The 20,132-nt window shown below is 48.0% G+C and overlaps 1 protein-coding gene across 5 annotated transcripts; it reads left to right on the forward strand.

Annotated features, from left to right (window-relative positions):
• Nucleotides 1–583: 583 nt before the first annotated feature.
• On the forward strand, nucleotides 584–18,681 carry WDR24 (WD repeat domain 24). 5 transcript variants are annotated; one of them, XM_032959107.2, is made up of 17 exons: nucleotides 623–715; nucleotides 1,121–1,197; nucleotides 2,545–2,692; nucleotides 3,304–3,519; nucleotides 3,956–4,100; nucleotides 4,857–5,034; nucleotides 6,117–6,438; nucleotides 9,250–9,461; nucleotides 10,078–10,194; nucleotides 10,742–10,909; nucleotides 11,067–11,158; nucleotides 11,296–11,448; nucleotides 11,598–11,775; nucleotides 13,127–13,225; nucleotides 14,097–14,220; nucleotides 14,896–15,080; nucleotides 17,998–18,681. In XM_032959107.2, exons 3-17 carry the CDS (start codon nucleotides 2,579–2,581, stop codon nucleotides 18,164–18,166), a joined length of 2,472 nt encoding a protein of 823 aa, XP_032814998.1. In that variant the 5' UTR covers nucleotides 623–715; nucleotides 1,121–1,197; nucleotides 2,545–2,578; the 3' UTR covers nucleotides 18,167–18,681. The 5 variants fall into 5 exon arrangements, with proteins under 5 accessions (XP_032814996.2, XP_032814997.2, XP_032814998.1 ...); XM_032959109.2 differs by having other exon boundaries at nucleotides 641–715; nucleotides 1,139–1,197; XM_032959105.2 differs by lacking the exon at nucleotides 1,121–1,197 and having other exon boundaries at nucleotides 584–715.
• The last annotated feature ends 1,451 nt before the right edge of the window (nucleotides 18,682–20,132 follow it).

The raw sequence follows: 20,132 nt of genomic DNA on the forward strand, positions 1-20,132 counted from the left end.
AATATGCAGTGACCAGTTGCAGTTACTGAAGGAGAGTAATTTTCCTTCTCTGGGAAAAGCCTCACTTGGCGCAGCTGTCTGCAGCATGACCTACAGAGTCGTGTATCTGGCATCAGATGTTCATATTTCACAGTTCTCTGCAAATATCAACAACATGCAACTCACGGTGTCTGATCTTCATTTTTTCCCAACTCATATCAGAAATTCAATAGCACGCAAAGTAATTGATGACGCATTGGCAGTGGCGCAAGTGAAATAAAATAAAATCAACATGTTCGTCAATGAAAGGGAAAATATATTCAGTTATAGGCGATGTTAACTGCCTCGCCACTTCATCGGGGTATCATTTGTGATTGCCAGGTCGCTAACTGAAAAAATAGCTACATAGCTCAGTGGACCTTACCGGGTAAAATATTTAAAAAATGTTGAAGGAGCATTCATTGGGTTTTCGTTCACTGCACACAAACAGTGGCCTTCTTGTGGAGCTGCACCAGGCGGACCTCACAAAACGACGTGCGACATTCGCGCTGCGCAACACGCTCCCAGGGCATCGCCAGCGAAACGATTTTCTCTGCGCGCGTGCACGGCGACGCCCTCGGGGCGAGATGTTAAACAATTTGGCGACCGCCGCTGGCGTCTCGTCACACGCAGGCGGGCATGGCGGAGCGGCCGGGCGTGGAGGAGGAGGAGGAGGCGTGAGATCCTGGGGCTTCAGGTGAGGGTTCGAGAGGGACGTGGCGCGTGACGGCTCCCACTCTTCGTCTCTCTCTCTCTCTCTGTCGCCACGTCTCTCCTCCCTGTGGCGCGGGGGAGAGGAGACGGAGCGGGTCGGGGTGGGACACGGGGGAGAGGAGGAGGCGCCCCAGCGCGGAGCTCCGCCGCTCAACCCAGCATCCACCTCCACGCCAGGCGCCTCCGAACTCACATTTCTCATTCTCTCCTCGCCGCAGCAAATTTCCCGCCCCTGCGCTTTTAAATTGCGAAACGGATTAGCGAGGGCTCGCTCTTCAGTGAATTAAAGTATCTGTAACACGACCCATGGGCTTCAACAGCATTGATTGGGGACACGCAAACTGACCGGTTTTGACATTCGGTGTTGTTGTTGTTTCTCACCGTCCAGAGTGTCTTCGTTATCCAGGTGACAGAGCTCTCGGAGCCTGGTGGGAGAGCCCTCGATTTGTAAGAGCGCAGAACCAGGTACATGCGCGCAAATAACTTTGGCACGTTCCGTTGAGTTCACTCCAAAGATTCAACTAAAGATTGATTGCATCGGTGAGATTCAATGTGTGTGTGTGTTGAGTTTGTACCGCCGTGGTGCGCATGAGCAGCCACCCGGGGCAGCTATTGCAGACAGCGCTCTAAAGGAATAAAACGATGCACAGCGATGAGTTGGATGAGAACTGGGTTTGTTTTGGTAAACCCAGCTTGACAACAGGAAGTGATAACCCTACATTACGGGGCAAGGCAATGTGGCCGTAGAGAATAAAGTTTGTAATCGATATTGTGTTGTCACTGTCACGTGCCCTGCCTGTTACACGCACGCGGCACGGGAACGCCGCGTTCACTGGACGCTGCGTGCAGAGACGCATCCTCGCGATGTCTGCGAGACTGATGACGGTGGTAACGCTCGGACGAGAGAACAGAGACGCAGGTTTAAAGCGTTTAGATAATTGAGTTGGGGCCCGGGAGGGAGGACACGGCCCGGCCTGGAAGGGACAGATGATGCGAGAGGGCCGACTGCGGGGGAGATGGAGCGATGGAATCTGCGCGTGTGCCTGCGCTGGGTTGATATATCGCAGGTTTTTGGAGGCCTTCATCCAACAGTGCATTGGCCGTGTCTGAAGGTGGTGGTGGTAGTGCATGAATAATCGCCTGTGGATGCACAGTGTGGCATCTGGTCAGGGTGCACAACAGCGAGGCTACGGGTTAGGCATTTTTCGTAAAATGTAGGGCTAAGGTCCAGATTAAAAAGCGATTATTCACAGAAAGGTCACGGAATAAGTTTGTGTGTTAATCACTGAGGTGTGCGTCATCGCTGTGGCACGTGTATCCCAGTGGTGTGTGTAACGCTTTGGTGTGTGTAATCAATGCGATGTATATTTATCTGGTGTTTAACATTGCGGTGTGTGTATCGTGGCGGTGTCTGTTTCTCTGCGGTTTGTGTAACATTGACGTGTGTGTATCATTGCAGTGTGTGTATCGCTGGGGTCTGTGTATAACCCTGTGGTGTGTGTATCACTGGGGTGTGTGTATCGCTACAGTGTGTGTATCGCTGGATCTGTGTATCGCTGGGGTCTGTGTATCGCTACGGTGTGTATCACTGGGGTGTGTGTATCGCTACAGTCTGTGTATCGCTGGGGTCTGTGTATCGCTACGGTGTGTGTATCGCCGGGGTCTGTGTGTCGTTGCGGTGTGTGTATCGCTGGGGTCTGTGTATTGTTGCGGTGTGTGTATTTCGCTGGATCTCTATACCGCTGCGGTCCGTGTATGAGTGCGGTGCGTGTATCGCTGGGGTCAGTGTAACTCTACGCCGTGTTTCTCTAGCTGTGTCGGGTGCAGGCAGACAGCACTTGCAGCCATGGCGGTGCGTGGTACTCAGGTGTTCAGCACCAGCAGCATGAGTGGCCGCACAATGAGCATCAGCTTGGATGGACCCGCGAACGCCCTTAGCGTCTGCCGGGATGGCTCACAGGTGACAAGCCCTTCATCACCGCTATTAAACACACAGCCTAGGCACAGTATGAGAAATAACAACACTCCTTCTGGCTCTGCACAGGGACCCCAGCGGTCACGTGACCGGTCCTCTAGAGAAGTGGTTGACCCTGGTGATGTGACATTATGATTCAGGGTCGCGATTCAATTCAAGAAATATATTGTTTCTTGATTTATATTTTGTATGTTATTTTGCTACTGAGGCCTAAGTGTGACATAGGCATACATGTGTATAAATGCAGCCTGCCAATGAACTAAGGTGTATCCATTGATTTTCTGAGTGGACGAAGCTTAAAGAAGTTTGGTCATTGTTTCAATTGCCGCACTGGCAGAACGAGCCAGAGTCCTCTGGATTGCAAGTCCATTGTGCTCACCATTACATCAAGGCAGCATATCCCACGTAAAATTTCATTCTTATAAGACCACAATGCGCAGTTCAGTGTTGCATGTATGTATTTTGAACTTCTTTCGCTCCGTACATAGCCAACCATGCTAATTGTGGAGTTGGGGCCCAGTTGGCGTGTGGTTTGCGGTGAGAGAGCGCAGCGCTTTTGCGAGCACGGCTCACAGAGGTAACACTTTGGGCTGCAGGTGGCTGTGGCGGGTCGCAACGTCTTCAAATTGTACGCCATCGAGGACGGCGAGTTTGTGGAGCGCGCCAACTTGCGCGTGGGCCGCAAGCCGTCGCTTAACTACAGCTGTGCGGATGTGGCGTGGCACCAAATGGATGACAGCCTGCTGGCCACGGCCGCCACGAATGGGGCCGTTCTCACCTGGAACCTGGGAAAGGCGTCACGCAACAAACAGGTGGAACCATCCCGCACATTCACTTTCCCCCCTACTTATAGTCCCACTCCTTAGCCCACGTGCCGGAGTTTGATCAAATTGCCAGTCTCTCCTTGCGCCAAGTGTGGAACAGTGTCCATCACTGTAAACCATTGGTAGTCGTTTAACATAACAATGTCACCGTTGACTATCCGTAAAGTGTTACTCACTTTGAGATGAGTCTTCTGCCAAAAATGAGAACTCGCACCCTTTACATTGTCAAAAATACGCTGTACGACATCACCACTCCTAACCGCATAACCATGAACCTCTAGCATTTGAGATGTGCTCACATTTATATGCTGTATCCATACAAATTGAATTGGAGCTCAAACCAAATCGTAATCATAGCTCTGTCCCAACTCTGCTGCCATGTCTTGTACTCTGTACCACTCACCACCTCTTAACTCCCCTACAGGAGCTGCTATTTGCGGAGCACAAGCGGACGGTGAACCGCGTGTGTTTCCACCCCAGCGAGCTGCACATGCTGCTGAGCGGTTCCCAGGATGGCTTCATGAAATGTTTCGACCTGCGGCGCAAGGAGAGCGCCAGCACGTTCAATGGTACCCAGCCCCCAGTTTCCTCCCCCTGCCAAGTTGCAAGAGCCAGCCCAGATGTTTATGGTGCACCTGTCAAGCGTGGAAAATAGAGGCAATGTTATTCCAGAGTGGTTGGCGCACTGCGCAATGAATCAGGTTGAGCCTCAGTTCAATTCGCGGCCACGGCTAACATCAGTGGCGAGTGATACCTGAACCGTTCTCTGACGCCCACATCGTGGATCCGCACTGGCCAACTTGGTGACGTATGGTCCAACGTCTTCTATGACCACCGAGGCATGGGGAGGCCCGAATCCAGCTGTCGGTCAAAAATACTGTGAATTCATTATTTGTTGTTTTAGGGTGGTGTTTTACATTACAAGGCCGGCGTGCCACTGGTGGCCCCTGGTGGCCTTTAGTGCGGCCTCTGGCGTGCGGCCCCCGACAATGCACAACATGTGAAGACACACCCCTTGCCAGGCAGTGTGGCGGTATGGCGGTGTAGCAGCCCTCACACTGATGATGTCTTCTCGGCGAAAGTGGCGTCTCTCTGAAAATTAGCGAAGAACACTCTTTTAGGGCATAGCTCGGGGGTTGACCATACCAGTTTGAAAGCCAGGGTGATGCATCTTTTTGAACATGTTTCACAGGCTGGGCAGCCAAAGCAACGTATTCTATGTTTGCGTGTTCCACAGAGGCAGTTTGAAATCAAAACACCGTGTGTGATTTAGCCCAGCGAGTGCAGATAACGTGTTTTTTATTTTTGCCTCGCGTGATCCGCAGGCCAGTCGGAGAGCGTACGCGACGTGCAGTTCAGCCCCAGGGACTGCTTTTCCTTTGCGGCCACATTTGAGAATGGAAACGTGCAGCTGTGGGATATTCGGCGATCAGACCGCGCGGAGCGCATGTTCACGGCACACAATGGGCCCGTGTTCACTTGCGACTGGCATCCTGACGAGAGGTGAGAGAGGGGCTCCCCCCCCCCCCCCCCCCCGATCTAGAACCTCCTTTCCTTGGCTTTCAGGGCTGCACTTCAGAGTAATGCACTGTATGCCCGTGATATTAGGACGCCACTGGAACTATGCACTTTTAAATCTAGATTTAAAACTAATTTCTCTAGAACTTATTTTAGTTTTGTTGCCCTTCCCATGTACCTCCGATTAGCATGGTTGGCTACGTATGGTGAGAAAGAAGTTCAAAGGCATTCTCTGGTTTAACACTGGTGGGACAAGGCCATAATGAAGGCTGTCTGGTGTCGGCCAATCGGTTTCAAAGACAATGCATATATTGGTAGATTTTTGTTTGTATGTTTTGCCACCAGTACGTGTGGTTAATGCAGACTTGAAAAGTATCTATTTTGTCTTTGAACATCTTAAAACTTATTCTTATTTTTTCATCACCTTGGACACTGGAAAAAAAGGTCCTATAGGTGCGAAAGGAGTTCAACATACATACACACACATGGAGCACTCTGCGGAGAATACTGATTGTTTTCTTTTGTTCCTCAAAAACATTATCTGCTGACACCGCATTGGCAGTGGTGCACAAGCACAAATAAAAGAAAATCATCACTTTCATCAATAACTCTGCCTTAAAAGGAAACATATAATCGGTGACGTTTCAGGCAATGGGCCCTCTTCATAGCACATATAGGCCATAGAGATACAGTGGATACGAGTTGGAGGGAAATAAGAGTAGTAAAGTGAAATCTTATCTACACTATATATCTCTTGCCTTCGTTATTGTTGCTGTGCAGTGCCCGGGTGTTGTCTAAGTGTAGTCTGGGACTGTTTTTGTTGTTGTTTTGCTGCCTTGCCCAAACTTGCATTATTGTTGAAAAATCGGCAGGAATTGATGCAATTTGTACTTGTATACTTTATTTTTAGTGACTTGCTGTCGGTTTTTGTATTGTAACTTTCTGATCCGCCCCTGCTGGACATTGATAAAAAAAGAGCCCCATGGCTCATCGGCTTCCTCCAGGATAAATGATAAAGATTCTGATTCTGTCTTTCCCCTTGCCGACACTCGACTCCTTCTTGGCAGAGGCTGGCTGGCCACGGGTGGTCGCGACAAGCTGGTGAAGGTGTGGGACGTGGCGAGTGCGCGTGCGCGCGAGCAGTACTGCGTGCAGACCATCGCCTCCGTGGCGCGCGTCAAGTGGCGGCCAGAACGCCGCCATCACCTGGCCACGTGCTCCATGATGGTGGACCACTCGGTCAGCGTGTGGGACGTGCGGCGGCCCTACATCCCGTTTGCCGCATTTCCAGAACACCGCGACGTCACGACGGGCATCGCGTGGCGCAATGACCCCCACTACCTGCTCTCCGGCTCCAAGGACTGTACCCTCTTTCAGCACGCCTTCAAGGTGCTTCCCGGATCCGTGTGGCTACGAGCTCGCCTCCTCAAGCACAATAACCACACCAGCGTTCTTACTTTCTCTCACTGTTGCCTCCAGTTGAAATGTTGGTACTGGCAAAGAAAGCTAATTTGTGCATTTCTTCAGGCTCTTGTACATATGTATGTTCAACTTCTTTTGCACATAGTCAACCGTTCTAATCAGAGGTGCGGTGTGGTGTAGCCATTTATACTGCTGGATATAAATGGAGAAGACATCCGCATATGGCTCTGGACAATACTATCATATAGCTATGACAGTATTGTTTGTATTGTGGACCCTGCTGGGTCAGGTGGCAAGCTCTAGCAGGTAATTCAACAAGATGGTCAGGTGATGAAAATAGCAGTGAAAGAGATGCCTCTGCAGTGGGAAACACCAGCTTGAGGTGAAGATAGATGCTTAAAGTTGCTGTACACGTTTCGAATAGGGACCAAACACAGGCTTATCTTTGTCAGGAGCTGAGACCCTCTGAATGCATGGCTATGTGGCGAGATGTTTACCTCCTTGCCTGCTATACAGAAGGTCGTGGGTTCGATCCTGACGCCTGTATATTTGGAGTTTGCATGTTCTCTCTGTGGTTGCGTGAATATTTCTCCAGGTCCTCCGGTTTTTCCCTTCACATTTATAAACATGTGTTATGAGTATTTAACTGCGATAAATTTCCACATGATATGCCACTTCATTGGGCTGTCATTTATGGCTAGGTCACTTCTGAAAAAGAGCTATATAGCTCAGTGGGTCTTACCTGGTAAAATACAAATAATAGTTTAATAGTTTTTATGCGATTTTCAGCCATGTCAATGGGAGGTGCTTATGTGCTTCAGAACAGCAGGTAAATTGTAAAAAAAAACTAAGGGTTTAAGCAAAAATCAGTGTGGTTATGGATGTCAGAGGGGGTCAATGTTGTGGTGTCTGGAGGCTGAAAGGGGGAGGGGTAATTAGAAGACCTATTTTTATTTTCTTGGCCTCAAAATCATGTGATGTGTATTGTGGTTGTGAGACGTCTGTATGAAGTGAAAAGCTCCAAACCAAAGGACCCTGTGACCACCCCCAAATTGAGGGGTGTGGTCTATTTGTTACCCTGCAAAGTCTGTGACTTGCAATACAAAGGAGAAACAGGACGCAGATTACAGGACATATGAGAATGTGGTTGCCAAACAGGATAAATAAAACCACTCTAGATTTCAAAGGGGTCAATATTCTAAGCACCACCCCCAAACCAAACCATACGTAAATTCCTGGAATAATTTCAGTGTACTGAAAACAAAGATAATTACATAATACCGTTTTTTTTGGGTTAGATCAAACCGAAAAAAAACTGTATTATGGATGATATTGGTCGCGAACGTGTTAAAGATCATGACACTAAAAATTAAAAAATCTCCCATCAGAACTCCACCACTGACAAATGTGAAACCTTCCTAAAGTCACCTCTCACGGGTGGCCCTATTAGATATACAATAAATGTTGTCCACAACATTTCACAACCTAAACATTTCACAAGTCACAGATACTCCAAAACACGGGCCTACAACACAACTCCATAACTCCCACCCATTTCACCACTCGCTTTCACATTATCACCACAACCACCACAGACCCTCAGCCACGATCCCAAATATAATTCTCAAAAACACTCTTTGTTTCCTCTCACATAATCCTTATACCACTGGTAGTGAACAACAAAGTCCCTCACATTTACAACCTATGACAAACACCTCACAACCACACAATTCACAACACGTGATTTTGTGGGCAGAAAATGTCAATAGGTCGTTTCGTTACCTCAGCCTCTACCCCCCACTGTCTCCCTCAGACACAATACACATCCACAACTACACTGCCTCCTTGTGCAAACATTTCGTTTTTTTAACCAATTACCTGCTTTTGTGGGTCACATGAGCCCCTCCCACTGATGTGGCTGAAAAAAAATCACATATAAGCTTCATCTTCTAGCCTAAAGACAACAGATAAGCCTGTGTTTGGCCGGTCCATATTTTTTTCATCTCGAGCCGGCGTTTCCCACTGCAGAGGCGTCTTGCGGTGCTGTTTGCGTCATGTTTTCTCCGCGGCGTCTTCGTGAGTTTTCTGAAGATGGTCAGGTATCAGCTTTTAAGTTTAACATAAATACATTGAATATCATGCTGCTTATTCTCAATACCCCCCCAGCTTTGAGGATTCTGACATTTTAAGTAACATGCTTTTCCTCCTAAATGTCTGAGTCATCATTATAACAAGTCATAATATTTATTTCCTGTAAACTTTCTGCTTTTAAGACCATATATGCCTGCAGATAATTTCATGTTTAATATGGAGGTTCCCTTGAATTAAAAGGCCAGCCCTAACAAAGAGAGAATCAAACTTGGTGCTTCTTGAATGATATACCTTTGCTAGCTTTATGGGCTCGGTCCACATCTATACCTTGGTGGCAGATTGTAAGATGTAAGCTCGTAGAGCTTTATAAAATACCATGCTGCGGTACATTTAGTGATCATCTAGATTAGAATCCAATAGATAACAAAGCTCCTGCCCCATCCGATGCTTTGAGTTGCATGCTTCGACCTTCGTCCTCATCCACCTTTATTCCTTCAGCGTCTCCTGCACTTTGCCTTCCTTGAGCATCCTCTTCCCTTCCAGTTAAATTGTATTTCCACTGTTGGTAACCGGAGTATTTTTATGAAGCTATTGCTACGTGTTTTTTTATTTAACATTTAAAAAATATATATAATGTATATGTTAGTTTTTAATTTATGTGTTGTTTCGGTGTTTTCGTTGTGGCAGGATGCATCCCGGCCAGCCGACAGTGCCAACCCTGAGGGGCTGTGTGTGGGCCCACGGGGTGACCTGGCGTTTGCAGCCAAGGAGGGTCTCTGCGCTTTAGAGTCAGGCCGCAAGGCTTTTGCTGGTGACCGCCGCTACCCCTTCTTTTTCATCCGCAAGCCACCAGCTTCCGACAGCCCAGAGCTTCCCGCCGCCCAGAACACGTGTGCCAGGTGGGGGGTGGTCTCGCACGTCGTTCAGAGGGCCCCTCACGAGTTTTTGGGGAGGCCTCTGGGATCTCGGATAACTCAACAAAAGTTTTAGATTGGGGTCACTAGAGGAGCGAATGGTAGTTTTTTTTGGAGATCCTGCGGAGCTTCAAGCCTCTGACCGAAGCATGGTTGAGCATAAGTCGTTCTTGGATGGACGACAACAATAATCTATTACTGCTTTTGTGTTTAGTTCGTTGTCCTTCCCCGGCACCTCCGATTAGCACGGTTGGCTACGTACAGTGTAAAAGAAGTTCAACATACACACATTAAGTTAGTATTATAGGCTGCTGAGGCATAACGTGGTGGGTATCAGAGGGCAGTGCAGACACATTGATTGTGCTTACAATTCTATGTTGTCCGCCTTCATCAATCCGTACTCGGGTAACCCCCACGACCCTCAGAGAGTGGGAAGGCCCTCGCCCAGCAGTGGATCGACAGTGGACTGAATGTGTATGTGCAGGGTGATGATTTTAAAGATATTTGCGCTGTTAAAGGGACTCTAGTATTATTCTATCTGTGGCACTGCTTGCATCCAATGCGTAGTGTGCTCAGTGTCCCATGTACCACGGTTTTGCAGCGTGTGCAGTGTGCTGAGTGTGTTCGAGCCCCACGGAGGGGAAGGGCTAGACCCGGTGCTAGGGCTGCATACGGACTGGTTCGTGGAAACGGCTCAACGATACTGCTTGGCTGGCAGGTAATCTTGGTCATGCGTATGTACACGGCATGGCATCCACTATCACTATGCGACCGTTATCACACTGTCTTCATGAGGGTTGTTAATGGCAGGTTGGAGTAATCACCACCATTCATACTTCGTCTTCCTCGCTTTTGCAGATAATACATCTTCCTGTACTATGATGAGAGTCAGCTGCTCAAAATGACCTATATTGTTTAGTTTATTAATTTGGCAACGAGGTGAATTGATGACCCAATGGTTTGCGCACTGAGCTTTGAGTTTAGTTCCCGGCTTTGGCTTGAATCAGGGGTGAGTGACATTTGAACGGGTCCCAAGCTCCCCCCTTCACCAACCCACACTGATTACCATTATGAAGTATGGTCAAACGACTCCCGTGACAGACACGGTGTGGGGAGGCCTTCATCCAACTTTCATCCAGCGGTGGGATGACAAAGTTGTAAATATTCATGGCAATGTGTTACGCGGTATAGCACAGATAATAAACCAGCCCCGCTTGTTGAGCGAAATGCCCGTGGGGTGACTTGGTGATGAAATGTGGGCGCAGGCCTCTCGGGGAGCTGTGTGACCACAACGCGCGCGTGGCAGGGAGCCTCCGCCGCTTCCAGGTGGCGCAGACGTGGACCATGCTCAAACTGCTGTACGGAGGCGGCGACCACTCGGCTTCGCCCGCCTCCCTCGTTCCCAAACCGCCTGCGCTGCCGCCCTCCAGCATGTACGTGCGGGCAACCGCTGCTCCCCCTCTCCTCCAGCTTGCGCGCCTGCATCCATCTCTCTCGGACACACCCAGACAGCTACCACGCCACTCTCTTGCAGCGGAGATTCACGGCATAGCTTCTGCGTTTTGGTGAGTCCTGTTGATGTTGTTTTAGTTTCGGCGTGAAGGAGGGGGTGCCGGTGCTGGGTGGGGAAGGACGATCAGAGGGGCGGCTCCGAGACCCCTCCACCTTCCCCCCACCTGATGGTCAGTGTCTGCTTAGTTGTCTACTCTAACCTGAACCAGCACCTTCTAACACAACAACCCTTCATCGAATACCCTGTGCCTCGCTATTCTATAGAGTTGCTTAACAAACACTCGGCTGTGGACCACCCATCTGTCAGCCGGCACAGACGGCGGCAATGATGAGACGGAGGGTAGTGACGCAGAGACGTTACCTGGGCTGGCAGCTGGTCTTCAGGGAGGCACCACCGACTTCTTCTTTGGGGATGGGGAAGAAGGTGGCCTGGAGCTCCTCACACATGACACACCCGCTGGTGAGCACACTAAGACGGTCGCAAACACGAAAACGCACAACTTACGTGGTATGCACAAATTCAAGTGTTACATGATGAGAGTTTTCCTCGGGGCCTAGATGCTAGTGATGATGACAGCTTCTCTCTGCTGTGCCACTCATTCACCGTAGAAGATTTCCGGGAGTTCTCACTACCGGTGGAAGCGTTCCCTCTCCGCCATGACTTTGCCGAGGGCCCTGCGGCCGCCCCTGCACAGCTCACGGGGGACAGGAGGGACTCGGGCCTCAGTGCGGATGAGGAGGAGAGGGGCGTGGAGGAGGGGTCTGGGCGACCCGGGGGAGCTGCAAGGTGGGGCTACACCCAGATGCCGACACCCACGCACGTGAACTGCACGCATGTGGACACTCTTCACGCACTCGCGGACGTACACACAGACGTGCCGCTCAACAACAACAACAACACCCGCCATTCGCCACTAAGTGGTGGCGACGTCCACCAAGGTGCCTGAGGCCACGTGAAGTGTCGAAGGCTCGCTGGCAGGAGATCACGGGACAGACCCAGGTGCCATGGGTTGACAGACGGACATGACTGACAGATGCACCAGCTGTGCCCCCTACTGTGCAAACTTGCTGCATTTTAGCCACCCGGCGCTCCGCTCGTTGTTGCGACCATCGCTCCTCTATCCTCCGTTGTAGATGGAGGGCGACTGCCTCCAACTGACCAGTAGCATCTTTCACGAGCCTCCTCCATAGATGTGTCGCTCGCACATACGTGCACATGCTGACAATAGCCGATGCACGTGTAACACATGCTTGTAAACATGCATGTGCGGTCATCTCTCGGTTTTCCAGGGTAGTGGGGGGCGGGGGGGCGAGAGCGGTGGCCCAGACAAAACATAGACAGAAAAATTAAAGTTATATAGCATCCATAGAAAATGGTGGGTGCCAGTTAATCAAATATATACTTATGGTTCACTAAATTTTCCATTTACATAAAACTTTTAAAGAAAGAAGTGAAGCCTACATTTTAATTATGATGTAAGAAATAATATACTCTTTTACAGAGATACTCACCAGTCAGTTGTAGAGCATTCTAAGTTGATTGGCAGTGGGACAGTTTAGAGCATAGTATAGTATACAGAGGTACAGTACTCCATGTATAGACTTCTGCTTATGCCACCACTCGGCAGTGTCCTGAAGCTTCAGTAAGCAACAGATCTATGATAAGCACACGGCAAGATGCCGGATGGCAGCCGGAATTTTTCTGGATACGTGAAGGAAGATTTGTATTTCCGTCGATGACAGATGCCAGTTAATAGAACATTCTGGATGCTAAAGTGCCGTATAACAGAGCTTTTGCTGTATACGGATAAGACAAACACATGTAAACTAGGCTATCATAATATATTTATTGTTTACCTATGTGGAATAGGGATAGAACGTGTCATCTCTTTTTATCGCTAATAAAACTTAGCGGTTTACTTATGAACATGGTTTGTGGTCATGCGGGCACGGGAGTCGCTGAGCGGATGACTGAGAAGCAGCTCAGATTTGAGCAGCGTGTGCATAAACAAATTTCACCAGCATGGTTAATCCACAACCATTATAATCTGACCACTGATATAATTGAGTTACCCTAGATAATGAAAAGCATGGCCTATGTGTACTGATGGTTGTTTGTGTGTGTTTGTGGTGCGCAGGCGACTGGGGGCTTGGGGAGCTGGGATCACACCTGCCGAAAGTGTGTCCCTCATATCCGTGTCGCGCCCATTGTTCGGACAGTCCCTGCCAGTTGAAGGGTCCGTAAGGCATCACTATCAGCACACACGCGGCGTTTATTCCTCTCTTTACTGGGGTCACGTTTGAAAACATTTGTCCACTAGGTGCTACGTTTTTTCAATATTAGAATATTGCGTATAATATTACCCTGCACAATCCTCTATAATTATGTCTCTCCACATTCTGGCGTTCTCTGTGAATGGCTTTGTACTTCCTCTGTCCTCCCAGTGCAATGGGCTGCGTTTATACAAAGTAGCTCCTTACAGCAGGTAACAGTGTAAAGAAGATTCTAGATTTGAAGCTTTCGTGACTGCAAGGATCCATACTCCCTTCACCTGATGAAGGCCACTTGTGTTGTGGCCGAAACGTCGTGAATTTTTTTTGTTTTATACTTTTACGTGACTTTACCGAATAGAACCAAAGAGTATAGTGTAAAGAAGGTGCCCGTGTGAACGTGCGTGTTTGGGCCTGTCGCTTCAGGCAGGATACGCATATGCTGGAGTTGTGTGTGTTTATGTCGTGGGGTGGCTAGTGCACTGCATTATGAACCCAGAGACCCGAGGCGAATATCTGAACCTGTCCTGGGCCTTCCCTAGGTCGACACAACCTTAAATAAGTAACTGGTACGGGGTGTAAACATCAGTTTTGGGGAGACAAAGGCGACCGGGCGTTGTGCTAGCCATCCACCCCCTAGTGAGTCATGTTGGCCGTCATAGGTGTATGCTAACAACACTTGCCCCAACAGTCTGTTAAGGCTGTATGGGGATCTTTGTCTTTGATAGTCACCTGTACATGTGTTGGATTAACGTGCATGTGTGTGTGCTGGATTTCCGTTGTGTGTATTTGATTGACGTTTTGTGTGTGCTGGATTTCCACATGCGTGCCCCATAGGTTCTCTCCCACAGTTACGTCTATGCTGGAGCACTATACGGAGATGGGCGACGTACAGATGGCCGTGTCAGCGCTGCTGGTGCTGGGTCAGAGGGCAGGCCAGCACGTCAGTCAGACTGTGCAGGTATAGCACTATGAATGGGGATCCGGGTAAGGGCAGAGGATGGGCTTTGCTTTCGGAGGCTTTGATGATAAATTTTACATCGAACTTTGAATAAAGGATTTTCAAACTGTTGAACGACCACGGTCTTCGCGAAACGAATAAACACATGAAGATAGATTGAAACACTTACATTTCTAAAGTTACATCTTCCCAGACTGGGTCATTGGCAGATGTACATACTCACTCGGGACATGTCCTAGGTTTTAGGATTCATTGGAAAAATCTAAAAAGCGGACCTAGATATGACATCATATGAAATATATTTATTTGGAATTTATCCAAAGATGTAATGTCACGGGAAATTACGTGCCTTACATAATGTCACGTCCGCTGTCTTTCCACCAAAATTGCTATCACAGGAGGTTCCATTTAATTATACTACTAAAATATATATTATTAAAAAATCACACTTAAATAATTACTGTACCCTTGAATAATATTTAAAATCCTTAAATATATCACATAAACAATGAAAGTTATACAAATGCAATTAAAATCCATTTTACCTAAAAATATGAAAATCCTACGGCTTAATTTTTTAAAAATCTTAAACGCAATCTTAAACGACACTTGTTGTAAATTGTAACGTCTACTTTTCATGCCCCTGTCTGCATCTGGCTGTCTGGCTGTACACAGGAGCACTGGTACACGGCATACCTGGAGTTACTACACCGCTTTAAGCTGTGGTCTGTAGCCACACAGGTGATCCGACTGAGTACGTGTGAGGCTGTGAACATCCTCAACCAGACGTCCACCAGCCTTCACCTCAACTGCAGCGCCTGCAAGCGCTCACTCGATGGCAAGGGTTGGCTCTGTGACAAGTGAGTACATCACTGGGGGTGTGTGTGTGTCTGTGTGTGTTGGAGACGCTGCTGCTGAGACTGGAGCGTGCCACTAAGAGGTGGGGCCTTACCATCAGCCCCACCAAAACTAAGCACCTGCCTGGGTATTTTGTACCATCGGACACTCCACCCCCACAACTGCCAATCGGTGATGGGGCAGTTGTGGAGAGAGTGGAGAGTTTCCCATACCTGGGCAGTGTGCTTATGACTGGCTCCAGTTTAACAGCAGAGGTCTCACTCCGAATCAGTCGAGCGGCAATATCTTTTCATCGGTTGCGTAACGCTGTGTGGAAGCTACCTGGTCTGTCGCTCCGCACTAAGCTTCAGGTCTTCTCGGCCACGGTCATTCCCTCCCTTCTCTACGCTTGCGAAACGTGGACCCCCCTAATGGAACATCTTCGCCGGTTAGAAACATTTAGGCTGGCCTGCCTACGATCCATCCTGGGTTTAACCAGACTGGATTGTGTGAGGAGCTCACAAATCCTTGAAAGATCTGGGCAGGGTCCCATCGGTGAGCTCCTCCGGCAGGCAAGGCTCCGATGGCTGGGTCATGTAGCCCGCATGCCCAGCCACCGCATGCCGAAACAGCTTTTGTTTGGCCGGATTGAGGGGGCTAAGCGGGCGCGGCACGGGCTAGAGAAGAGATGGAGTGATGTGGTACAGGAGGACGTGGAGCTGAGTGGACTTGCCGATGACTGGTACCAGCGGTGTCAAGATCGGCCTCTGTGGAGGAGGCTCGTGAAGGATGCTACTGGGCAGTTGGAGGCAGTCGCCCTCCAACAACAACGGAGGGCGGAGGAGCGACGCTCAGAACAACGAGCGGAGCGCCGGGTGGCTAAAGCACAGCAGGTTGGCACAGTAGGGGGCACAGGTGGTGCATCAGCCAGTCATCTCAGTCAGTCGACCCGTGGCACCTGGGTCTGCCCAGTGACCTCCTGCCAGCGGGCGTTCGACACTTCACGTGGCCTCACGGTGCACATAGCCTGGCACAAGCGTCGTGGTGACGTCACCGCCACTTAGTGGCGAATGGCGGTTGTTGTTGTTGTTGTTGTCTGTGTGTGTGTGGGGAGCAGCAGTGTAGTGGTTTGCACTAGGAAACCGGCGACCCGAGGTTGTTTCCCGCTCGTGACTAATAACAGTGGCAAATATTTAAACCGGTCTCGGGCCTCCGCTAGATTGACTCAGCCTTAAAAATTAGCACCTAGTGCGGGGTGTAAACATCAGAACTGGGATGACAAAGGCAGTTTGGGTGCTGTTAGCCCCCCACCCCCTCATGCCATCCCAGCTTTCATGGGGGCTCGCGAACAGCACACACCACCACAGGCGTTTAAAGGTTATCTTGGGGAACTTTATCTATTTTTGTGTAAGGTGCATGGGGTCTCTCTTATATGGATTCAGTAGCAGCTACAAATCGATGTGCAGTGTGGTCAGAGCTATGTCATCAGCGTAGCTTTCTGACATCACTGATGTATATATTGCAACATATCAGGGCCAACACAGAGCCTTGGTGGGGTAGGTCATTCTTTAGGACCTGATAGGAACTCAGATTCTAGCCAAGGAAGAAACAGAACCAGCGGTTGCTCAACATATTTGACAGCAGCCATATTGTTGTGCAGCAGCCCTCTTGTGTGTGGGTTCAAGGTGTTAAAGTGTCAAGGCACAGCGGCTAATTGCTCATGCCACTGCTGTCAGAAGGACCACCACGTGTTTGGGAGCTCGAGAGAATTCCTCGAGAGGATGTTTTGACCTGCTCTTCCAGGCTGGCCAGAAATTCTGGAAGAGTTGGGAGAGCCCACACATTACTCCACCACGTGCGACCTGACGATCGGTTGTGCTGCCGTGGTGGACTTGCAATCCAGAATTAGCTGGTTTGATCTCTTTCTGGGGTAGTTGAATCACTGGGAAAGTGTCTGAAATGCACCTGCCTTGGTTCACCGAGCAGTATAAACAGATCCACCATCCTTAGTGTGTGGGGTATGTATAAAGAAAACACATGTCCTCAACGTGCTTTGTGAAAAAAGTATGATAATTAGTTATGAAACTAATGCTAATTATTTGTATATGGCAGTAAACATCACTTCCAGATGTCGGTGTGGTAAAACTGCTCGACTAACCAATGTAAGGTTGTGATTTCAAATCCCAGTCATGAGTTGACTCAACTTATCATTTTAATGTGGTCAATAAAATACCAATGAGTGTTATGTCAACATTGGTCATCCTACCAAGAGATCTAACCCTGCATTGGTACCGTGGAATTTGCATCACTGGCTCGGAGCTGCCAATGGAGATGAGTGCCACTGTGTAACTTGTTTACTTAGAGAGAAACTTAAAACTGCAACATTACCGTTCATAAAATTAGTAAATTTAGGAGTACATAAATTCGTATTTTTAGTGACCTTGTATCTGCACCACTTTAATTTTAGGGCTGTTTATTTAATATTGGCTCTTTGAACATGTACAGCCCTTTGTTAATCCATTGCTGGATGAGGGCCTCCCCACACCATGCGGGTCATGGGGGTTATTTTACCATACGTAACCAATTCTGATCATTGTGGGTTTTTCAAGGTGAATAACCATCCTCGACTCCACACCACGTATCCCCACAAGCCTGTAAAAACATTGGTGCATGGTAGTTGCCCATCTAACCACGATCCAAGCTCAGCCCTGCTTAGTTTCTGAGATTTAAGATTGGTAACATTGAGAAAAAAAATCAATATTTATTTACCTGTACATCCATCTATCACAAATATTTGATTCACGACAGCATGACCTCTTTTACTGGACCATTAGCGTGCTTGCTTCTCCACTTGGTCCATTCTGTTGGGTGTCTTATATATGGTTATGTGCTGTGTCGGTGACTACTTATGTGGCTGTGTGTGCATGCGCTTGGTTGCAGGTGTCGTCAATGTGCCAGCGTGTGTGCCGTGTGCCACCATGTGGTGCGGGGCCTGTTTGTGTGGTGCCAAGGCTGCAGCCATGGAGGCCACCTCAACCATATTATGGACTGGCTACAAACATCTCCTTATTGCCCCACGGGCTGTGGTCACCTGTGTGAATACACGTGAGGTCACCTAGCTGCGTGTAAACCAGAGGCTTATTCTCATATCCTTTAAACACAACACAGCAGAACGTGCATTTCGGAATGACAAGAGATCGCCGTGCACGTGATCCGGAAGCGCAGCTGAATTCTTGTCCCGAAGATCGGGAGCCGCAGAGTGACCCCTTCGCAAGAAGTCTGAAAACAATCTGCATTTAGGGGCATTTGGACACACGACCCATGTTCATGAATTGCAGATTAACTGTTGGGAAAAGCATTGTCTCGTTTTTGGGTCCTGGTTCATGGTCTTCAATCGCAATGCCCGACTTGCAACTATGCATGAGCGCATCCACACATGGTCCACGCATCAGATTGAACGAGTATGGTACATGTGTGGAGAATACTGGACTTCTAAAGCTGCATCATTGTGAGTGGGGACTCGTGCAATGCAGTTGGGAAGTGCTGTTTTTATTGTCACGTAACATTCAAAAGCCTGCTGGTTTGCACTCTTTGTAATTTTGTAATAAATGTTAATTTTGTTTCTCCGTTGTTTTTTGTTGGGATATATGTAAAGGTATATGCAGACTGAATTCAATTGATATTTGCAATTTCACGTGTCCATTAGTGTAATTTACACTGTGTATAAACGTTTTCTCTTGCTAAGTGTTTTTCTCTCCATAATTCCATATTTTGTTCGTGTTTACGTACGATTGTTTAATGTATCTACCCACGTAACCTCTAAAATTTCCACCAGCTCATAACTCATTGGGTTTTTGCCAGCTTGTATAGAATGTCTATCCATCGCTAAGCTACTAATTGGCTACGTAAACAGCAGCTTAGCAAAATCCATTGTTTTAAAGTACTTCAATCCTCCCTGCCTTCAATCCACACTCACCAGCATGGTGAAGTATGGCCAAATAACCCCAACAGCCTGCATGACAGTACAGTACTTGGTTTGTGATTGTAAATATACTAAATGCTGTATTGCATTGTCTTTATACCCGACGTGTTCACGTAATCGTTGATATTTTCGCAGATTTATTTTACTTTCAGTTTATTTTGGTATAGCCCTGTGAGCCATTCGGCTCTTGATTCCGGTGAAACCACAAAAAAAAACTAAAACACGAACAAGAAAACATCTTAAAGTGACTATGTGAGTGTGCAAACAGAAAATCCATGAAAAAATAGCAAAATATTCCTGGAAAAAAAAGCACCGTACACCAACGCTGTGTGCAAAAATCCCAGTGGGATGCAAGTCAACAACAACAACCACAAAAAAACTTAGATTAAGGCAATCAGTCTAACTCCATACTACAATAAAACACACGTCCAAACCAAAAAACTTTTCGAAATCACCAAACAAAGCCATAATTGCAATATAACAGTGACCATAGGGACTGTGACCGAATTTTTACAATAAACTACGTAAATAACATGTAACACCAAATTCTAGAGCCATAGCTGGCTGCATGAGTTACTCCACAACAACAGAAGCATCAATCGGAGTATCAATTTTTCCAATGCACCCTTAAGATCAGCACGCTAAATCAATACAGATAATTTGCAGTGTCATCCGGAGCGAAAACATTTTATTTGATTTTATGCCAATGAATAGCAGTGGCAGCTAGGGGTGTACAACTCCTCTAGAGCAGTTTTGAGAGAATATCTCATTGGTAGCGATTCAAGTTGCAGTTTATTGGCAATAGCATTCCAGACCCTGGAGGCATCGATAGCAAAGGCCCTTCCTCCAGTTTTTGTACGGCAATAGGGAATGTGAAGCTGGTAAATGAGCGAAGACCTGAGGTCAAATTTGTTATTTGAAACAGAGGAGATCCAGCAGGTAGTCTGCGGATTTTTTTGTAAGCACATCGTGAATAAATAAGATCTGGTGCACAAGCCGTCGAACATTAAGAGATGTTAAGTTTGACCCAATGTAGAGATCACAGTGGTGAGTGCTATATGGGCAGTTCAATGCAAATCTTAAGGCCGAGTGA

Source organism: Petromyzon marinus, chromosome 22 (genome assembly GCF_048934315.1).
Source record: "Petromyzon marinus isolate PM22_M1 ecotype Great Lakes invasive population chromosome 22, UKy_Petmar_22M1.pri1.0, whole genome shotgun sequence".
Classification (NCBI taxonomy): domain Eukaryota; kingdom Metazoa; phylum Chordata; class Hyperoartia; order Petromyzontiformes; family Petromyzontidae; genus Petromyzon; species Petromyzon marinus.